Source organism: Protopterus annectens, chromosome 1.part2, assembly GCF_019279795.1.
Source record: "Protopterus annectens isolate FY-2018-M chromosome 1.part2, PAN1.0, whole genome shotgun sequence".
NCBI classification, from domain to species: Eukaryota; Metazoa; Chordata; order Ceratodontiformes; family Protopteridae; genus Protopterus; species Protopterus annectens.
In genome coordinates this window covers 616,795,799-616,820,024 of record NC_056727.1, presented here as the reverse complement: position 1 = coordinate 616,820,024, position 24,226 = coordinate 616,795,799, and the positions used below count along the sequence as shown (strand labels likewise).

Sequence of the window (24,226 nt, the reverse complement as noted above, 5' to 3'; positions counted from 1 at the left end):
AAGGGCTTTTCATCCAGAAAAAAGGAGGTCATTGTCCCACTGTACTCATCCCTCATTAGACCCATTATAGAATACAATGCCCCATTTGGTATGTACCTTTCAAGACATCTGCAACAACTGGAAAGGCCACAGAAATACCTCACTAAAAGAATCACAGGCCTAAAGCAGATGCCCTATGCTGAACGCCTTAAAAACTCCAGCTATACTATAATCTCCTGGCTAATTGCCAACATGGGTTTCGACCATACCATAGTACTAGCACAGCCTTACTATCCTTCATCGACTCAATTAACAAAAACCGCAACAATAATACTCCTTCTTTGGCATTCTTCATAGACCTGTCCAAAGCCTTTGACATGGTCAATCACAAACTTCTCCTCCATCATTTAAAGTCCCTCTCTCTAGATAATCCTGCCTTAAGATGGTTCACATCCTATCTAGACAACCGAAAACAGGCAGTTCTGTGGGACAACCAACTCTCTGATCTCCTCCCCACCTCTATAGGTGTCCCTCAGGGCTCTATTTTAGGTCCTCTATTGTTCTCCATTTTTATAAATGAACTTCATCTATTTACTCCACTAACAACTTGCATTCAATATGCAGATGACACTACTATCATTTGCTCAGCCTCAACACAGACAGAACTTCACTCTCTCACACAAAAAACCTTCACAACTATAGAGCAATGGTTCTCTAATCATTGTCTTCTCCTCAACCCCAAGAAAACCAAACTCTTGCTCTTTCAACCCACCCACTTGTCTTCCTCTATCCATTTTACACTTACATCCAATAATGGGACCATTATCTCTCCTGACCAAACAACAAAACTCTTGGGTATTACTATTGACAATCAATTAAGATTTGACAACCATATTAACTTTACAATAAAATCTACCAACAGAAAACTAGGCTCTCTCTACAGAATCAAATCTTTTCTTACTCCTGAAGCCAGAACTACAATAGCTAGAACCCACTTAATCTCAACCCTATTATACGCTTCCTCCATATACACAAATCTTTCTAAGCATAATCTTAACAAACTAGCTACATCATATAATAACATTGCCAGATTTGCAACTGCCTCTCCATATAGAACTCATCATTGTTTAAATCTTAAAAAACTAGGGTGGCTGGAATTACCCCACCTTATACAATACTATCAACTCACTATTGCCCATAATGCCCTTCATCACCCCGACAACACTCCAATAATCTCCACCCTCATAACACCCTATAACAATCAGAGGTACCTACGCTCCACTAACAAAATACTGATCCAAACTTCCCTATCTAAAAACTCAGCAGGTGACTCCACATTTTCCAACTCAGTTGGCAAAATATGGAACCAGCTACCACAAGGCCTCACAACCCTAACTTCACTCCCCCTATTTCAAACTAAACTAAAATTATTCCTAAACAACCATTGGCTATGCTCATGCAATAACCCTGGTTAGCCATCTTTTTTTTTTTCTATTTTATCTGATTCCTTAACTCCCTTTCTCTTTCTTCTTAACTACAAACTCCAACAGAGTATTTAATGTTCATCATCTTTACATTTTTTTTTTTACCATCCTAAGACTCAGACTGTACTCAAAAGTCTATACAACCTGTCGTAGGTTTAAAGCAGATTGTTTTTCTTATTATTGTATATTCATGTATATCTTGATATTGTTAAGTAGTATGTAGTGGAGCTTTTCTCCCCGGGCCTCCACTGAAAATGGACATGTATCCAGTTGGACTAGCCCGGTAAACAAATGTAAAATAAAATAAAAAATAAAATAAATACTCTGTCGCATATCATCTACTCCGAGGCGATCTCTGCTTAACATAAAAGGCCATGTCAAACCCAGAGCTGTTGGACATGCTACACTTAAAGAAACCCCAATCCCTCACAGCCACACACTCCAGGGATCTAAATCTTGTCATCACAATAAACAAAACATGCTGGAGGGATAGGCTCCTGACCCAGAGACTCCCCAGACTCTGGAATAGACTGCCCATACATGTCAAGCACAGCGTCTCTTTGGCCCTCTTCAAAAGGAACCTTGATGATTGGATGGGAGAAAGGAAATTCACCCTGGGGATCACATCAGTCGCCCTGCTAGACGGGTCCAGGTAAGTAAATAGTGTGGGAAGAAATAGCCAGGGAATTGTTATGGCTAGGCTTGCATAGGCCCTAGGACCGATAGCCTAGTACCAACCTATGAACCTATGAAATCCATTAATTATAACTGTATGCAGTACACACGGCAAAACACAAATGCTATATCACCACTGTCATGATAGCTATGTATCCTGTTTTATATATGTCTCCTTTTATATCATAAAGTAATAAGGAATCTCAAAAAGTAGACACACTGATGTGATAAAAACTCTTATTTATTAAATGATTTATTAAAGGATAACACTGCTAAAAAAGGCATACTAACATGCGAAAGAGAGCAACAGAAGAAGTGCCTGTGTGACACTGTAGCCCAGTAAATCCTTTAAATGTAACATATAAAAGATGTAACACCTAAAACAGATGCATGTATTAAAAATGAAATGACCTACCTAAAACTGGTTCAGTAGTTATATGTAAAAGGCACTGAAGAAATAAGCTTTCTGTAGGATTATCTATTTGTAGATATAGTCAACCTTGCAAAAAGGTATTAAACACAGAACACAGATTTGCACAGTGATGTGAACATGAAACATATTTTTGGCATCTGCTGTTTAGAATGTTAGCATAATGAAGTGGGCAGGACTACTCCAGAACCACTGGAGTTTTATGCTGGTTCTTAGAATGACCAATCAACAACCCCAACCAATGTTCTGCTGTGTCTATTCTGAAGTGCTGAACGTATGCTGTCTCAGATTACTTATAACATATGTGTGATAGTCCATGCACAGACACCACAGTAAGGCATGGATAAATAACCAGAATCATAAATGTTCATTATTAACCATATACGGTCTGTGAACTGTTTTACAGTCTTCCATTTACCAGCAAGCACATAAATGCCCAGTGGAATTTTTATAACAGTTTGAGATTTGCATACACAAGAAAATAACACTGTCAAACTGTTACATGTAAACATTTTTTTCTTTTGAAAGCATCTTTCTATAACAGTTTTGGAAAAGTGCTCTCTGCATGTACCATTTCTTATGAAGCTAGGTTCAGTATGTTCTTCTATACTTTATTTTTGTCCATAACACAAAGCACCTCATCCAGAAGGGAAGGCCCCAAATCAAGTTGCAATGAAAGCAGAGAGCCTGTCATATCTGCAATGGAGTCTTCAGAGCTGCTCTTAGTATCCACAAGTCCACTTTGAAAATCACATGTAGCATCATCTTCAAACAGATTTAGCTGCCAATCTGTGTGCTGCTCTGAATGCCGAGGACTGCCCCCAGCTTTGCCATTCATGTAACATGATGATGTCAGAAGTGCTGGTTTCCATGAATTGCCACTTACATCTCCATTCTCGTGGGACTTAGTTTTTTCTGGCACTGGTTCTTCAACAACTGGTTCAGGATGAAACCTATTTACGTCTACATCTCCATTTTTAAGCTGCGTGCTTTTTTGTGGCATTACTTTCTCTGTGGATGGTGAAGGATGAAATGGAGGGGTTTCTGGAGAACCTACTGTTGCCTGTTTTAAGTTAAATGTTATAGGTGCCAGCAATGGCAAAGTAAGAGCCTGGGAACCACCAATGGTAGGAAGGGAGATTGCATTTTTAAGCACTGGTGAGGGTGTTTCTGAAAAGGTAGAATCACAAGTGCTGTTTGCTCTCAAGAATTCATTATGCCCCAAACTCTGACCAGGTTTTGACCTTTCCTGATTTCCAGGCAACAGCTCATATTTTCCCTGCAAAAATGACATATCCCCAAATACGTCGTGCTGTCCTTCTTGGCCAATGTGAATAGTGTGCCGGAAATCTCCAAGTGGAGGGCTGATCATATCGGGAGATAAGATATCTCTCAACTTGAACTTTTTCCCCTTTTTGCTGTTGCCTGTCTTAAGATAAATGGGTGTTTTGGCTGGCATTTTTGGGACCAAGGTAAACAGGATGTATAAACAAGCAACTATACTACTTCTGTGAAAACCAACTTTTTGCTTTAATAAATTCTTGAAAGTCGACACTGTCACATCCTTGGCTGAAGGATAACATATGGTCATCAAAGTCTCTCTTTATTTGACAGCATGCAAACATAAATGAATCTATAAATTGCAGTGTCTTTCTTTCAAATTATATTTCCCTGCATTAGTCTTTCTGATGAACTTTTCTCAGGCAATAGTGTTCATCGCAACAGCCCAATGAGACCTGCAGGGGGAAAAAGAAAAATATATTATTAGTAAGCTCTTCATGGTTCGCTGAATCTTTTATTAAAAATAAATCAGAAATAATCCTGACAGTGCTGCATTTACTCTGGTTCTGTGATGTTTCCCTTCATCGGGCAAGATAAAAGGGCTGAGAAAACCTGCCCAAATACTCAGCTTTTGCATGACTTCACTGGCATTTGAAGCTAGGTTTCTAATATATGATTTGGGCACAACTTTACTAACACTTTTACTGTCTGAACCTTGTAACCTTTCATTTTTATTTTGTACTCCAGTTACATCTATTGAAAACTCTTATTATACTTATGTTGTGAAATATTAAAACAGCACTTCTGCAATTAAAAATATGAATCCATTTGCAAGGCTTTTACAGGTAATGTGGCAGTCAAGACAAAACTACGCTACTGGTAATACTAAAACACTAATTTTTTCTTGTGGTATGTTTTCTCAGAAATAAACAAGAACACTTGTTTTTATATAGTAACAGTGCATAAACAGTAAAATATCACATCTGATCTTCAGTGCACATAATGATACATAAACATACATTTTTACTTTTCTCATATACTAGAGCATGCATTTTGAATAAAAAAAATTTAAATGCAACCACGCAGGGAGGGCAGGTTAAAAGAAGTTGTTCTCAGTCAGCTAAATATAGTAGAAGCTGGACTGATAAGTCCCAGATGCAGTGGGCACTGATCCAGGAAACAGAGAAATTCCAAATAAACCACAGAGTAACAAAGAAGGTAACACATGCCATCAGCCCTGAAAATGGTGTGCTAGAGTCAAAGTGTTCAGACTTTAACCCACTTCTATACTTGTCACAGCCCACTCAAACACATACTCTGGGTATTAATAGTTTAAAGAATGTGGGACTGTTTCCTGCTTTGTTTTATAATCTGTTACATTCTTGAGTGTCACTGTCATTTTTTGCAGTATGTAAGCTGTTTGTACGAGACATAGTGCAAACTTTGTGGTTTCAGGTCAAGCTCCTTTTCTTGTAAAATGTATATGTAGTCCATAATGTTTCCCAGAGGTCCCTAAATTAAGTCACTCTTTAATTCACTTTACTAAAGAAACATACCATTTTATTTACACAAATGACATACCAAGCCAATTGTTATACAAGAGTCAGCCTAATCTCTTTCTAAGCAGACATTGATATGCTTTTGATATGCGGTAACAATGTTGCTCATTGCACTGCTACCCCACCCCCAACACCCCCCCCCCCCACACACACACACACACAAGCTTGGCTTTTATTGTTATTTATTTCTCCTCCTACAAAAACAGATTGTCATGTTGTTTTCTCCTAAAGGTTCTTAAACTTACATCCTTGATATTTTAGGCCCATATACTTCCACAACCATGGATCCTGTGTAGCTACATACATGAATCAAAGCCATTTGCCTGTGCCTACATATTAATAAGAAAAGCTCCATTTTGGAAACCCTTATATGACATTGACATTGTCTCCATATCTTTAATCATCTGGATGAATCATTTTCTTCTAATCTTACTTTTTGAGTTTTAGTGTATGGCTACCAGAGGCTGCTACCCTACTCACATGATGACTATATCAGGCGTACTGATATGAATTTCATCACTTCATTATGCTATGACTTAACTTTTCAAGCACTACACCTCATATTTTTTCTTTCATAATGGCTAAAGACCAAGTGTAGTGTCTGTCCAATTAGAAGATCCCCGAATAAAACAATCTGTTCCATCTTCAGTTCTGTAATGGTTATATGGCTGTGAGGAGACAATGATCATCTTGTTTTGGCAATATTATCTCAATACACACACACATACACACAGTTCCTCTAAGCAGAACTGAAATTTCTCCTGATGTTTACTGGAAGTAAACTTCTAATATTTTAAATTGTTCACATACAAACAATAAAATTAAGGTATTTAATGTCAAAAATCTCTAAACTGAATAAGTGCTGTCCTGGTATAGACTCCTCTGGCAGTCTGTTACTGTACCCCATATTATTTTCTTGGCACTGTCAGCTTGTTACTGTACCCCATATTATTTTCTTGGCACTGTCAGCAAATTACTGTACCTCATAGATTCATAGATTCATAGATTCATAGATTAGTACTAAGCTAACTGCCCTTGCGAGCCATTTTAAGCCTAGCCAATTATTCCTTGTGAGATTCAAACCCTGCACATTGTGTTTGTAAGGCAAACACCTTAACCATTAGGCCACCCTCCTAACCAGTCATATTATTTTCTTGGCACTGGCAGTCTGTTACTGTACCCCACATTATTTTCTTGACTGACAGCCTGGTACTGCACCCCATATTATTTTCTTGGCACTGGCAGTCTGTTACTGTACCCCATATTATTTTCATGGCACTGTCAGCCTGTTACTGTACCTCATATTATTTTCTTAGCACTGGCAGTCTGTTACTGTACCCCATATTATTTTCTTGACACTAACAGCCTGGTACTGCACCCCACATTTTCTTGGCACTGGCAGCCCTTTTACTGTACCCCATATTATTTTCTTGGCACTGGCAGTCTGTTACTGTACCCCATATTATTTTCATGGCACTGTCAGCCTGTTACTGTACCTCATATTATTTTCTTAGCACTAGCAGCCTGTTACTGTACCCCATATTATTTTCTTGACACTGACAGCCTGGTACCACACCCCATATTATTTTCTTGGCACTGTCAGCCTGTTATTGTACCCCATATTATTTTCTTGGCACTGTCAGCTTGTTACTGTACCCCATATTATTTTCTTGACACTGACAGCCTGTTACTGCACCCCATATTATTTTCTTGACACCAACAGCCTGGTACGGCACCCCACATTATTTTCTTGGCTCTGGCAGCCCTTTTACTGTACCCCATATTATTTTCTTGGCAAGCCTTATAGTCCATCTGCAGCTTCCTGTTATGCAACCATACCTCTATCCTATGAGTAAGAGGTCTAGGTTCATCTGTTTTAATTGCTTTAATAAATAATGAATCATGGCTCTCTCTGTCATATTTAACAGTGAAATACATATTGCATTTTTCTGTAAATTAATTTTTCAATGGCCAGTATAATATTATTGTAAAAAAAAGATGGCTACAACTTGTAACTGAGCTATGTTTTGCATATGCTTGCTGGCAGATGTTCAATAAATCATTATTTTTTAGCTTGTTTAGTAAGTCTTTTTTTTTAATTAGCAGACTATTACCTAACAAAGTACACTATATCAGTTTATTTTCTCATGTGGACCTCTCTCTTAGTATACTGGATTAAAAGCAGACATTTTCCAACCAAAACGTACACCTGCATTTTTAGAACATGTCTTAGAAAGATGTCTCAGAGGTTTTGCCAAAACCATCCTAAGTTAGTTTAGCTTTCTAGCTGAACTCCAGTCCTTTCTGGAGGGCTTTACATAATCTTATTATCTGAAAATAGTTATGTCTTTCTGTTATCCGTAAGTAATCCCTCCTCCCATACTGGATAATACCTTGCAATTTAGAGTTTATGAAACCATAAGACATTTTAAAAACCTTATTTAATTTAATTTATTTTTGCTTAGTAGGAAAGACTCAATGGAATAAAACCCTTTTTCAGTTGTGGCCTGGAAGAATAGCATCACAGTTAACATCAGTTTTGACATGGACATAAAATACAGTTCTCTATATTTTGTATTCCTTCTGATATCATGTGCACTAACATGAAAAACAAAAAAAAACTTTACAATAGCTTTCATAAACATCATTTAGAAACAGAGCATGTACATAGCTTGCATAGGCATATACAGTGTCTTTCTAATGAATGTTCAACACTGTATATACCTATGCAAGCTATGTACATGCTCTGTTTCTAAATGATGTTTATGAAAGCTATTATAAAGTTTTTTTTTTTGTTGTTGATTTCCACAGCCCTCCACACCACATACCATGCATAGTCCACACACCTGTGCCTCACAACCACTAAGGCTTCACAATAAACCCAACATATTAGTCATAGGAGACTCCATTGAGAGACACAAAGATGTGCCTCTCACCAGGCTGGATAAGGAGAAAAAGTCATGGTTAGTTGTCTGTCAGGTGCCAGAATCTGCCTCATCACACATGCACTCAAGGCTTTCAACAACAGGTACTGTTATATCTCTGTCATAGTCCATGTTGGCATGAATGGAGATATACCGCTCCTGGACTATATGATAGAGACATGATTGAGCTCGCTGATTATGTGTCCCAGGCAGTATGTCCCTAGCCTTAAGCAGAATTCTGCCGTCACACAGAATGATGTCTCAGTACAAACAGAAAATGATTAACAATTGGTTTAGTTTCTGGTGTCATTCCAGAGGGATCCAGTACCTGACAGCCTGCAAAGATAATCTGACAGACCACGATGCTTTGCCAGAAATGCCCTGCAACTGTCTCACCTGGGCTTCAGGCTTCTGGCAAAGGCTCTTGCCTCCCGTATAGTGCTTTTTTTAGGAAAAATGATGAGGTTAAAACTACCAACATAAAAATTTCAACAAAACACAAATTAAAGGTCATGCTGCTAAATGCTAGGAGTCTAAACATGAAACTGCACTCATTGCAAGCATTCCTAACCCTGAAAAATGCTGACATCTGTACAGGTCACAAAAACCTGGTTCAAAGCTGCAGAGAGCATCCCAGCCTTACCTGGCTACTCATCCTATCATCCATTCAGACCCCAAACTGTGGGCAGTAAAGCCAAAGGAGGTGGAGTTTCAATATACATTAAAAGCATACACACCTCCAAGTTGGTCAAACAGTATGACACACAGGAGACACTCCAGGTGCAGTTAATCATTGACAAGACCTCTATTCAAATCATAGCTAGCTACTGGCCACTAAATCTGACTCAAGATTCCCAATCTGCCTATTTGTACCTGTTTGAATCTATCAAGATTCAACCCTTTACCCTAGTCCTGGGTGACTTTAACTTTACAAACATAGATTGGAAGAACAACTCATGGGTAACACAAATGCCCAGAGATTCCATGATTTTGTCCGTCAATGCAAATGCTTTGGAACAGCTAGTCATTACCCCCACAAGGGTTGATAATATCTTGGACTTGGTACTAACCAACATGAGTAACCACTACAGCATCCCTTTAGTATTATCCTCCCTGGTAAGATCAGACCACAAAAGGTCACTTTTGAAGTCATCATCTCCCCCAGCCCCCCCTCTAGCTAGGATCAGACATAAAAATTTCTCCAAAGCTGATTACAGCCAGCTGAGTGATGGCATACACAGCTTCACAGCCCCTCCCCCTCTGTAGAAACTGGCACCAATATCCAAAACTACACCAAAGCACTATACGAGCCTTTATATAGATGCATGGAATCAGGAATACCTGAAAGGAATAAATCATCCTCTGCAAGGAAGAGTAAACCTGTCTGGTGGACATCAGCAATAAATAAACTCTATAACAAAAGGAAAAAAATTGCTATCCAAGATCAAGAAGGAGCAGGTGTCCAATTGGAAGCAATGTCTCCTTAGTTTGAACAAGCAAATAAGAGCACTAGTGAAATCCTCCAAACCAAACTTTGAGTCCAAATTGGCCACATCTACTAGAGACGATCATAAAACCTTCTTCACATGTGTCCACAACCTCAAAGGAAGCACCCAGATCTGCTCAGAACTGACGGTCAAGGATACCACATATACAAATGCCGTAGATATAGCAAACTTGCTGGCTGACAGATTCATCAAAAACTTTACCCTTCTGTCTCCCCATCAGTAAATCAGGACTATTCCCAGTACCTGCCCCTTTCCCTTATATCTAGGGATCAGGTCATCACTGCTCTATCAAAGGCAAAAAATACAGGCTCCATGGGACTCTAACATCCCAGGCTGCATCCTACATGATGGCTCTGTATGCTCCTTAAGCAACAAATGAATCAAAATAACTCCAGACACTTTAATACAAATAAAAATTAAAATGTATGACTGTTAGCGGTTTCATTTAACTCAATTTTAAACTTCATCATCTCAAGCAGTAGACCCATAACAAGTGACGTTCCCCAGGGTTTGGTCTTGGGGCCTCTGTTATTTGGGATACACTTTTCTGAGATGCAGGCCAAAACTAGTGGGCTATGGCTGACCAAGTTTGCAGATGACTGCAAACTGGGTGCTGTCATCGATTCCACTAGTGACATGGACATCCTCCAAGAGGGTCTCACTCAGACAAATGACTGGTGACAGAAACATGGTCTCAAGCTGAATACCAAAAAAACGCATCATCATCCCCTTTGGGGAGAGTGATGTCCCCACAAATTATCACATTAATAGCAGCGTCCTAATCACTCAATCAGTCGTGAGGGATTTGGGCACCCAGGTTTTTAGCAATCTGACTTTTGACCACAATGTTGCTCTATTGTACAGAAAGCCTTCTACATGGCCCACCTCATAAATAAGGGTATCTCATCCAGGGACAAGTAGGTCATAATATCCCTGTATTCTTCCCTTATAAGGCCCATTATTGAGTACAACACCCCTTTCGGCATGTACCTCGAAAAGCACATGAAGCAGCTGGAGAGACCACAGAGGTTCCTCATCAAGTGAATCCAGTGCCTCAAACATCTACCATACACAGATAGGCTAAAAGCCCTATGCCTCTACTCAGTTTTATACAGACTACTCAGAGGTGACCTCTGTCTGGCACACAAGGTGATCACAGACCCCACCTTAATGGGACTGCTGCATATCTGCAAGTCAAGCTCCACTCGAGTAACCCACACGCATGGCCTCAACCTGGTCTGTGACATTAACATGACTTGTTGGCAGGAAAGATTTGTGTCCCAGAGACTCCCTCATATATGGAATAGACTCCCTCTCCACATCAAGCAGAGTACCTCTTTACCCCTTTTTAAGTGCAACCTGGATAACTGGATGGGAAACAGAAAATATACCCCTGGGATTCCACCCGTGTCCCTGCTGGACAGGGGCATCGAGTGGTGATTTGGCTAAACTTGGGCTAAACTCTTGGCTAGGCATATAAGGGCCAAAGGACCTATAGCCTAGTAACCTCCTATGAAATTGTGACCGAAGAAACAGGGGTGTAGCCAGTAAATTCCATTTTGTACTCTGAGATACTTATTGCTGCCCCCCACCCCCCATCTACCTGGCATTTAAAAAATAGTTAGATCAGTTGAGCTATTGCCCACTCCCAAACTTAATACGTGTAACATTTTCAGCTGCTCAGTCAAAAACCATTAAAGGCATTGTTTTTAGACTTGCAATCCCCTCTGTAAGCAAGTTAAATCATGTTGTTAGAGGCATTCATCTAGATGATTATAAGTGTAATATGGCTTGATAAAGTCTAAGTGCTTCTAACAAGCTGGTTGATCTACTTTGCAGAAGAAGAAATTGAGTCTTGTCACTTAGAGCCTGTGATTGATATAATTTATGTAAACAAAGTTACGCCTTGTGGTATAGTGAACTGTTACACCAACATCTTCTGCTAAATTTGCCATCTGAAAGAAATTTTCTCTTTTCTGTCTTATAGGTTCATAGGTAGGTACTAGGCTATCTGCCCAAGGGCATTTATAAGCCTAGTCAGAGTTTGTCAGCTTTCGCTGCCCCATTGATTAATTAACTATGCCTCTGTCAAGAAGAGCCAATGAAGTGATCCCAGGGGTGTACTTTCTGTTACCCATCCACTCGTCAAGGTTTCTCTTGAAGAGTGTTAGTAAGGGGCTCTGCCTTATGTAGTTAGGAATTTTGTTCCAAAGCATGGGGAGTATCTGTGACAGGAATCTATCCCTCCAGCATGTTCTATTTATTGTTGTGGTGAGGTTTAGCTCACTAGAGCGAGTGGCTCTCAGTGACTTATTTCTTTATGTGGAGCATGTCCATCAGTTCTGAGTTGGACATGGCTTTGTAAGTCAGGCAGAGATCACCTCTGAGTAAGCGATATGCCACTGAGTACAGCTGGAGTTTTTCCAGTTGGGCTGCATAGGACATATGTTTGAGGCCAGTAATCTTCTTGGTGAGGTACTTTTGTGGTCTTTCCAGCTGTTGGAAGTGTCTTGTGAGGTGCATCCCAAATCGGGCATTGTACTCTATGATGGGTCTGATGAGTGACGAGTAGAGGGGCACTATAACCTCGTTATTTCTACATGCAAACCCTTTAGTAATTAGATGGGCTACGTAGAAGGATTTCCTAACTACTTTGGCAATATGATTGTCAAAGGAGAGTTTACTATCTATCTGGGTCCCCAGATCTCTTAACTCTTCTGTATTAAGGGGGCTGCCACCTATGTGGTAATTCACGGGTGTTTTGTTTTTCCCAAATGGGATGACTATGCATTTTTTGGCATTTAGCTTGAGACCATGACTTTGACATCAGGTGTCCGTCTCAGTAAGGCCCTTTTGGAGAATGTCCATGTCAGTCGGAAAGTCAATTATGGCTCCCAGTTTGCAGTCATCAGCCACAGTCCTCTTGTGTTTGCCTGTACGTCTGAGAAGTATATGGCGAGCAGTAGGGGTCCCAGGACTGAGCCTTGTGGGACACCACTTGTGACTGGTTTAGAGTCGGACCTGGAGCCCGCTATTCTTACCATGCGAGTTCTGTCTGTAAGCCAGTTGGCAACCCATCTCGTGACGTAGGGGTTTATATTCAGGCTGGTGAGTTTTTCTATAATTCCCGAGTGGGGAATGGTGTCAAAAGCCTTGGCGAGGTCAAGGTAGGCTGTGTGAACTACCTTCCCCTTATCTATGGCCTTGGTGACTGTCTCAAAGAAGTCAACTAGGTTTAGTAGGCATGAGCTGCCCTTAACAAAGCCTAACTGGGTTGGGTCAAGTGTTTGTAGGTTCCCAATGTCTTTGTTAATGAGTTCCATGATGATGCACTCCATAGCCTTGCAGATCAGGCTAGTCAGGCTTATGGGGCGATAATTACCATCTTGGTCTGCTTTATCATTAAAGTGTCATCCATGGGATATGTTTTCAAGTGTTTATTGATTTTTATAAATTTATCATTTTATATCTGACTAGTGAATTGGAAATTATGCAAGTTGGCACTGGTGGTGATGAATGATGCTATAGAATGATCACTGCTAGCCAAAAAAGGCAGCAGCTGATGACTCCCCTCCTTAATATGCTCTGGGATGTACACAATGGCCAGGATCTAATGAAAGTATTGAAAACAACACTGATAAGTTCAGTTATACTTTTCTTATGACCTACTCGCGATATTGCTCTAAAGCACTGTTCATACAATTGATTGCGGACAAACTGGAAAGTTTACTTTTAAATTTTATGAAACTTGACATCTACATTTACACACAAGCCCTGCTAGAATATTAAAAATGTATGCTTTTAATAATGTTCTGAGAATACCTTATTCTTATCACAAAACAGCCTTATCAGGGTATAGGTTATTTGTCTAAGATCTATAAAATTGTTAAAAAAACAAATAATTATCATGAAAAATCATACTGGGATTATTATACTTAATAAACAACCATCCTCCAATTGAAGAAAAAAAAAGTAATATTCTAAAATCTTCCAAATTTTCTACATTATCAAAATTCTGGCAATTATTCACTTGGACATATCTACAAAGAAGTTTCTATACACCACATAGGTTAGCCAAAATGTATTCTATTGAAGATCAATGCTGGAGATGCCATACCAAGATAAAAGCTGATTGGCATCATGTTTTTTATGAATGTATATGTCTCAATATGTACTGGAAATCCATTAACTATTTTTTTCAGACTGTTTATAATGATAATTTTCAATTAACAAAGTCTTTAATTTTATTCAACTCTCCTATTCCAAACTGTGTACCAAAAAAAGACACTAAAATCCTATGGTCACTATTGGCAAACTCACGTAAAATCATAACTATACACTGGAAAAATGAGGCTTCTCCTACGTTCAAGGAATTTGAGAATTTAACAACAGTTGCTCACATGGAAATATTAACAGTGAAGAACAGAACTAAAAGATTTACTTCTTACTATTACTCTTGGATGAAAGTACTGGAAATACTCGAAAAGATCGAAGAAGATATATCATCTTATGTTTCTAACTATATAATATAGAATTTCAATGTTATTTGCATAGACACCAATGTAAATAGTTATATAATGGTTTGAACTTAGTAATGTTTTAGAATTGTAAATATGTTATTTATCTTTATTTCATGTAATGTTTCTTAAGACATCTTATTTGAAATAATAAAAAAATATTTAGTAAAAAAAAGTATGTTCTGAGAAGGAGGTTGAAGCATAAATCTCAAACCTAATACTTGGAAATAACTTGCCATCAACACAAACATGCTACCATAATTATTTTTAATGTGACCATCAGCTATGCTTATGAATACAAAAATATGACCCCACAATGCTCAAATTACTTATTGCTAACAATGTAGCTGCTGCATTTCCATTTTAGAAACTAGTCAGCAGTCATGGAGTACAGTGTTGCAGTTATATCAAGAACTGCACAGAAAGGAACTTGGATGTATTTTGAAAATTATGTACAGCCAGAGTATTTAAAAACTACACAAGGTGCAAATGTCTGACTCGACCAAAACTATTAAAATACTCCGAGAATGAACATCATTTAACAACTCCTGCCTATAACACTCTAGTTTTCATCTACTAATGTTTAATTATTTTATTCCCCTATGTTTGTTTTCATCCGGATTCATTACAACTTATAAATAAGCCACACTGCACAGACCAATTGTAACAGGAACCCATGCTGTAAAAGTCTACCCATCTGCAGCATCCTTTCACTGTACCTAGACAACTAGGAACAGTTTAATGCAAAGCTCACATTTAAGTGACTCACCAAACTTGAGTACAAAGCCTGAAAAGGGAATGGTGTGACACACATTATATTAAAAGTTACACAACCAACTTGCTCACATAACCTTTATCTCCATTCAAACTTTGAATCTTCATTCAAAAAAAAAGTATAGGATGTATCTGGAAATATAACACATAAGACACCATTTTGAATATACAATTATGGGAAACTACTTTTAATATGACACTTTTTGAATAGAGAATTGGCCATAGGTGCGAACATGTATGCATGCTTGCATGCGGTATAAAAGAACTACCATTTTAGTGTTAGCCACCTGTGCTTGCATACCTCTCAACCTGTTAGTGCAAGAAATCTGGACAAAGGTCCAAAAATTTTAAATATTGCTCTTATAAACTTAAAAGGTTGTTAGAATAAAAGGTTTTGCATTAGCATGCATTTTCTGAAGGATATCAAGTCTGACATTCAAATGTCTGTCATTATTTAGTTACTTCAATCCTCAATGACTTTCAAGGAAACCACAAATTGTACGAAGAACAGATCAAAAAATATGAAGTAAAAATCTGGACAGTTGAGAGTCATGTTTACTTGTTTTAGTTTGAATCACATGAACTGTTGTTGTTTCAGTTTGAAGATCTAACTACATTATACATTCTGAAAGGTAATACTGAGCGACCACATAAGTACAAACAGCAAATGTGTATCTATTGCACAGTGGGTGATCAATTTACAAAATGTGGCAAAAATCACTTTTGCTGGTACAGAAATACATTTTTTGTCAATCATATTGATCATACGCTTAGAATAAAGGGGTACATTTCAAGTTTAAAATCATTCATTTATTCTACGAGTACCTTACTCCAACTGATTTCCTTATTCCAATTCTGTGTTGGAATTGAGCATAACAACTCAACGGATGCAAGGCAGAGCAACTAACCCAATAAGTCCTTTTGTTTCAAGGCTACATTTGGTGAATGAAAAGCACGCACAATTTTTTTCTTGCATCTTTTTGGCTCCTCACATTCTCACAGCTCATCACCAACTACCTCTAGTTACTGTCTGTATACCAGGACTACTGAACTTGCCTTAGGCCATGCAACAAATGGCCAGGGCCAGTGAGGAGACAGATGACCCTATGGCAGCAACGCACTGCTGCCAGGGATTTCTTTTTATTTCTATTCCCTGCTCCTGCATGTAACCAGTAACTCCCCATGGCTAGAACATGCAATGGGTATTTGTACTGAATCACTCCTGACTTCATGAAGGGGTTAAAATAAGTAGGACACCCAGCACGCCCTCAGTTAGCACCTTGTGGTTGTTTCCTCAGACTCCACCAGACAAATCAAACAGCAATAATATGCCCAGAGTCTGCACCCTCCCCCACAAGATGGACACTCACATTCTTCCCTTCCTGCATTATACTTACTATTGTTACACAGGTCACCTGGGCCATACTCGGGGATTAATTCATCCATGCCACTGGCACAGCCTAACCCGAGTCATACAGAGGGCTTTAACCATCAAAATGCCACTGGCACAGTCTAACCGGAGCCATATTTAGGACTTTATACTTCTATGTCACTGGCACAGCCTAACCTGGAATCCAAAACAGAAGCTACTAGATCCACCATGGCAAAGAGGTTAATAAACTAATTATCACTACAACACCAAGAATCTTAGTTAAAATAAGTAAACTGCACTTTAACAGCAAAACAAGGTAAGCACTTCCGTGGCTAAAAGGACCGCTTCATCAGACCAATATAAATCAAATAAAACAGTCGTATATAACCAATCAGCATACATCACCATAGTCACATGTAAAAGATTCATTCAGAACAATGTTCCATTCATAAAACAATAGCGAATCAATTCAATGCCTTAAATCCTATGCCTTAAGTACTGGCTTAATGGATAAAACTTCATTCAAGCCAGGAGGCAAACATTCCATTTTAATTCTAATCACTCAGTCTTCTTTTTTATATCACCACCTCTCATATTTTCACCAGCAACTTCTAAAACAAAGAACTTAAAGCCATGAGTAGATCCTAGATCATCTATACGTCTCGCTAAAGCATTTGTAAGTTTACCATTATGGATATCACTCAGATACTCATATATCCTACATTTAAAAGCATGCTTAGTTTTACCAATGTAAAAACAGTCACAAGTATAATATTTGGCATAGTAAATAACATTCCTTGTTTTGCAGTCTGCATAGAAGTTAAAAGTGATATAAGAAGTCAAATGAGGGTGCTCAAATGAACTCTTCACATAAATGTATGCACAAGCAGCATAAGATCTACAAGGGAAAGTACCCTTACAAATCGAACATAACCCATCATGTCCAGAATACTTATAGCATAATTACCTCTTCAGTGATAGGTTATTTTGGAATGCAAGCTTGGGTACAGGGCCAACTAAATCTTTTAAAGAATTGTCAGCTAACACTGGCCAATTTTTCTTAACAATATTGTATACAATCCCAATGTTGCCAGAGTAAGTAAAAGTAAGCTTTGATAAAGTGTAATGACCGACATTCTCAGGGATTGTACCACTATTCCATTTCTCTAAAAAAGGTTTACTGATAGTCTCTCTCAAAGGAAGTAAAGTAACTCATCGGCAGCCTGTTGAATCTCCCTACTGGAATAACCAAGAGATGAGAATTCTATGGAAACTGCACCTACAGCCTCAAAGGCTGTCTGATCATCATTATGAAGCCTCAAGTTTCTAAGTAATTGGCCTTTTAAAATATTTCTGGAGACATGCCTTGGATGCATGTAGATACTTCTTCTTCTTGCATGGCTTCTTAAAAATCTTGGTGGCCACATTACCTAATTTAGCTCTACTGAGTGTAACATCTAAAAAAAATCAAGTGTGTCTTTAGACAAGTTGATAGTAAAGCACAGGAAGGTGGTAGTGGTATGCAGAAACTCTACAAAAGAAGTAAGGCAGTATGAGGTGCCCTTCCAAACTTGAAAGACGTCTACAAAATGTTTATAATAGCTTAGATTCTGAGTAAAGGGATTATTACTATAAACATGGTCACATTCCCATTGTGCTAGAACAAGATTTGTGTACAAGTTGGCAAAAACTGTACCAAAAAGCCTAACCAATTCGTTGCATATAAAACTCTTGTTCAAACACAAAAATAATATTTTCTAGGATCAGTTCCAGTAATATACACACAAGCATTATTCTGTTGGGATAAAAAATAACTGTAGCATGTCATAAATGTCTTTACACTCATTTGGCATGACGCTAAATAGTGAAATAATATCTAAAGTGACAAATATTAAATCTGGCACCCAGATTGTTGTACCAGGCATACAGATCATTAAGAACATTTTTGGTATCTTTCAGTACACTAGGAATACTGTCCACAGTATGATGGATGCTCTTTTCGACAAAACTAGAAAGTGGCTCGGTTACCCATCCATGACTAGACACTATTGGCTACATGGGGGGGGGGGGTCATATAAGTTCTTGTGCATTTTAGGTAGGTCATACAAAACAGAGATAGTTGTATGACTATTTTTCATTTGAACATCCATCTCCAAAGAAATTAATCCTATCATATAGAGATCATGCACATAAAAATCGACCATCCTAATCAGTCCATCAACTTGTTATTTATACAAGCGCATATACATATCAGCATCTTTTAACATCCCTTACATCTTATTTAAATATTTTTTGCATATCCATTATAACAATACCACCTCCCTGGTCAGCTAGACATAGCTCAAGATGTTTAGGCTCATGTAAAGCTTATTTGCTTGACTGAATCTTTACCCATTAAGCTGATACTTAAGGCACATGATTTAAGGCATTGAAATAATTTGCTATTGTTTTATGAATGGAGCTTTTTTTTTTCCTGAATGAATTTTGTACATGTGACTGTATTGATGTATGCCGATTAGTTATCACACCGTTTTATATATATGTCTATTTTATTTGATTATTTATATTGGTCTGATGAAGTGGTCCTTTTAACCACGAAAGTGCTTATCATGTTTTACTGTTTAAAGTGCCATTTATTTTAACTGAATTTTTTGGTTTTATAGTGATTATTAGTTTAATAAATTCTAGCGGATTGAGTGGCTTCTGTTTTGGATTCTATTGCTTGTTTTACTGCTCGACCTTCACCTACATACTCTAGTCAGTTTTTTTTTTTGTTTTTTTTTTGTTTGTTTTTACAGCCTAACCTGGACCATAGTCAGGGCTTTATCCTACTATGTCACTGGCAAAGTCTAACCTGGGTCATACTCGGGGCTTTATCCTTCTATGCCACTGGCACAGCCTAACCTCGGCCACACTCATGGCTTTATCCTGCTATGCAACTGGCACAGGCTATCCTAGGCCATACTCAGGGCTTTATACTTCTATGCCACTAGCACAGGCTAAGCATATAACTTAGGATTTTAGTTGTCCTAATATGCTGAAAACTCTACCAATAAGATTTTGCAGAGTAACTTGATTATTGTTCAAGATAGAATTTTCCAGTGACAGTTCCCAAAGGAGTAGCCATGCTTACTAACACAATTATGAAGAAATGTTTAAAGTAAATGCAGTCTTATAACTTTATCAGTAATTTGGAACCAGGAAATGAGAATACTAGCTTTAAAATCATCCCCCATTAAATATGCAACTTCACTGCAAAATTCCATCTTGCAGCATTACTTTTGAGGTTGCTAAAAGCCAACTCACAAGAGAGAATTACAGGATGACAGTGTGATATAGTTTATGAGATACTGTCGCTCTCACAGCAGACCTGCAGCTGTGATACAATAAGCCCCAGTTTAGCTTCTGGGACAAAGCATAAAACAGTAAATAAGCCATCACTAACACTAAGTTGTGACTCTATTGCCACTCTGTAGTACAGATGATCTGTCATATATAGTACCATAAAACAAAGAAATTTGTCTGAAAATAGAAAGTATAACACCCTTTGAGAAAAGGGGTTGACAAACACCAAAATTAGCTCTTAGTGAAATAGAAGCTGAATCATAATATTCCCTCTCTTAAGAAATGCACTTTGTGTGTAATGAGTCAAATTTAGAACACATTTACTTTGATCCGTCAGCATGAGTCCTTCTGTGTGATGCATCCCTAGCAGTTAAATCTCAGTGCATGCTTGTGCCAGGAATTGCCACTTCACAGAATTTAAAATGACTTGATGTGGTTTAGTTTCAGACTCAGTAAATCCATACAGTCATGAGACATAATTACATCCAAGAACTAAACAGAACAGTTTCTCATTTTATTGCCTCCTAATATAAGGCATATTCATGCTACAGTTTAAGCTCTGGAGAACCGCTACAAGTTTCCTGATAAAAATATATAGTTTAAAAGGAAAACTAACATGTAAAAGAAGCACTTTGCAAATGCAACAGCAAATGACATTTAATTTCTTGAGCATTAACCATTACCTACAACGAATGACAATCGGCATCAAAGAGTGTGCACATTTTTAGAACTTTCTTGCCTACTGTCAACATTGCTGTACAGCATTTTTTGGTAAAGCACAGTAAAAGTGTGCAACTTCCTATATATGCAAAGTATAAGTTACAATGTAATGGCTATGACAATTGCATCACCATTTGTATATTAAGTGGCTGATTCTTTGTTACATTGTGTTACTGATGTTCTCTTTCTTTTATACAATGACACATTTATGTACTTGGGTCTCACTTTAGGCACATGGTTTTAATGAGTTCCTAATAATGCTTAAGCTACTGCAGTAGAGTCTTAAAACTAATAACTTACTTCCCCAATGCAAACTGCAATATAGCATGTTATCATATCCGTTTTTGAAAATAGTTTTACCCATTACATGCTCTATATAAGCTAGTGATTGTTATCAACAAATCTGGTAAGAACTATAGGAAAGCTTGCTTAGTTTAAAAGGCATTCCTTTTCTTCTCTTAATAGGCAATGTCTTTTATAATGCTATTGAAGAAAAATTAAACTGACCTGTTTCTCAAACTAAACCTAAACATTTATTTACTTTCCAATGCTTACAAACCTTAACAGAATGCAGCTATTGATAAACTTAATACAAGCACACACACAGAAAAGCAATATCCTATAAGCTGGCTTTGCCCTTTCATAACAAATGTAATGTGCATCCACAACATTACAAGTTACAGCTCTCTGTGCTATACGTGCTTCCCTGAGCTCTAGTGCAGATACAAGGTCTAGCCTGCTGAATTGAATGAACATGTGGTAGGATCCTACAAACATTATTTATATTTGTTGACCGGGAGTGTCCGACTGGACGTAGGTCCATTTTCAGCGGAGGTCCGGGGAAAAAAGCTCCACAGTTAAAATAAACAGACAGTAAATGTCATTTAACTCTGCTGCTAAGCACAAAGGTATTAGGAAAATTCTAGAATGGCTAAAAGAATGGCAAAAGTAATGCCAAAATTGATGGATATGGCTCAATGTGGTTTTGTGAAGGGAGGCAAACATTTGACAACATTAAAATACCATTGTTGTTGGTGAGTCTTGATGCACAGAAAGCCTTCGACAGAGTAAGCTGGGACTTTATGAGCAGGGCAATGGAAAAATTTGCATTTCCTGAAAAAATATAAGGTTGATTAGAAGGATATATGAGGGATTGGAGGTGAAAACTAAAGTGGGTGGGGTCCTCACTGATAATTTCTGCTTGAGCAGAGGAACCAAGCAGGGGTGTCCTCTTTCCCCTTTGTTACTTGCATTATATTTAGAACCACTGGCAAAGAAAATAAGGGCCTCAGAAATTCAGGGATATAATTGGTATGGTAGTCAAGAAAATATGACTATATTTGCAGATGATATCATTTTATACATGACAAAAGCAGAGAGAGACACTACAACATTGTGGAACATTTTGAGACAGGTTCAAATCTTTTTGGGATACAACATTAATGAAGCTAAAACACAGGCAATAGCAGGAAAATATTTATCCAGATATGAATTGGTTCAGCAGTATCCATATTTATGGGGACATGAAAATTAAGTATTTAAGAGTATGGATTAAAAAGTATTCCGGTGTGGCAGTTAAGGATATGTGGGAAGAAACTAAACAAAAGATAACACAAAAAACTGAGAAAATTTAAGCTTTGTTACATGGATATGGATAGTAAGATACAAGCAGTTAAAATATTTTTATTCCCATTAGTTTTATACATAGGCCAGACATATTTTTATCAACCAGAGAAGTTGTGGATAGCAATTAATAAAGAGCTGAAGGACTTTATCTGGAAGGGGAAAAGGGTGAGAGTCAAGTGGGATAGACTGATTCTTCCGGAAGAACAGGATGAATTGGGATTACCCAATTTGAAGGGGTATTTCAGAGCTACACAGGTAAGGCTTCTATACACAGCACAAGCAAAACTACAAGTCAAGTGGAAAGGGATGATGACGATGAAACAAGGGGAAGCTCAAGAAACAAGAAGAGACTGGAATTTTGGATGCAGGCCTTTGAGGAGAATAAAAGTAATCATACAGATTATTATGTACTACAAAGTATCCTAAAAACTAAGCCAACAAGGGAATGGAGAAAGAAAATTCTGCCAATAGGGATATAGACAATAGGCAAGAGGGGGCCAGAATTTATTCGAGAAAACTGCCAAAGGAACCAAGGCATTGGGAGCAAATAGAGAGGGAAAGCTGATAGAATGGGAAGACACTAAGAATGTATTTATCTGCAGGTTAGAGATTGCCTTCCATATTAAGGACTAATATCAGAGTATAGGCAAGCAGAAAGAAATGGGGGGGGGGGTCCTAAATGAAAGACCAGCACTTGTAGAGTTTTAGTAGAAATCTAGAACACAAGCTGCTATAAAAAAAAGGAGTAATTAGTGGAGTATATAATATACTGGTACAATAGAGACTGGATAAACAATTCACAAAGAAACAATGGGAGAATAAGTGTTTGTTGTCTTTCAGCTTTTCCTGGTTAGGGGTCGCCACAGCTGAACTCCGGTCTGCTCATGATTGGCAGTGGATTTTTTTTACAGTGTCAAGTTGCCAACCCGACACCCAACCTTCAACAAAGGCACACCCATTCACACTCGTACCTACCTGCATATCTTTAGCGTCACTCGACCGTGTGTATCTCCCAAATATGCAACAAAATCTCGAAAACTTAGAATTTTTGCTTGGAAATGTTTACATACATATTTTTATACCCAAAGTAGATTCCACAGAATTTTTCTACAGGTAAATGGCAAATCCTGGAGGTGTGACAGGGGAGAAAGAAGTAATTGGGAACTTATTTTCTGGGAGTGCAATGAGTTGGCAGACTTTGATTACCATCGGGATGTATTGTCAAAGATGCTGGGTGGGCAGATTAGTTTTACGAAGGAGATGATTTTTCTGAGCTATGATACAGAATCAGAAATGCCTAAAGATGGTGAGGCCTGCTGTGTCTAATTATGGTGGCTGCCAAAAAAACAATTACTAGAAAATGGAAATCAAAATCTAAACCAACTATACTAGAAGTATTGAATAAAGTAACAAAGATAAAACAACTGGAAACTGAAATCTTTAGAAAAGGCTAGGAGCAAACTACATAGGAAAAAATGGGAATTGTGGCAACAATACATACAGGGGAGGAATGAGGTTTAAAAGAAGGCAGGAATTAAATGAACTATGCAATGTTTGACTGATAATGATTAGGCAGATTATAAGTGATGTATAATGTTTGCATCTGGGAGTGTGTCAGTAGGGTTTGTGATGTAAAACGTTTGCACTAGGACTGTGTCAGCCTGGATATAAATGTATGATTGCCTATGTTGTCAGTGATGTTTTAATAAAGATGTTTCTTGTTTAAAAAAAGGGCAGGAATTGAATAATTTATGCAATGTTGCTTAGGTTATAAGATATATAGCAATATAGTTTGTACATGTTAACTTGTTGATACAGTTTGATTGTTTTTATATAAACGTATGCCACAAGTGATAATTCAATAAAAGTGTTTATATAGTAAAAAAAAAAAAAAAAAAAAGGAAGACTGGTTGACCACATGGATGATATTGACCTTTGTTTGCAAGTCAACTGTCATACCCTATTTTACAGGTTACACACAAAAATACATATATTAAATCAAGGACAACAGAATAGTAATATCTAGAGAATG

General features: G+C 37.9%; 1 protein-coding gene across 1 annotated transcript in view; it reads right to left on the bottom strand.

Moving 5' to 3' along the window:
• Positions 1–2,361: 2,361 nt before the first annotated feature.
• Positions 2,362–24,226, bottom strand: part of CDC42EP3 (CDC42 effector protein 3) — a 155,952-nt gene continuing 134,087 nt past the window's right edge. The window contains exon 2 of the mRNA XM_044058012.1: positions 2,362–4,304. Within this exon, the coding sequence (XP_043913947.1) occupies positions 3,173–4,159 (987 nt within the window). The 5' untranslated portion in view covers positions 4,160–4,304 and the 3' untranslated portion in view covers positions 2,362–3,172. The remainder of the gene's footprint in view (positions 4,305–24,226) is intronic.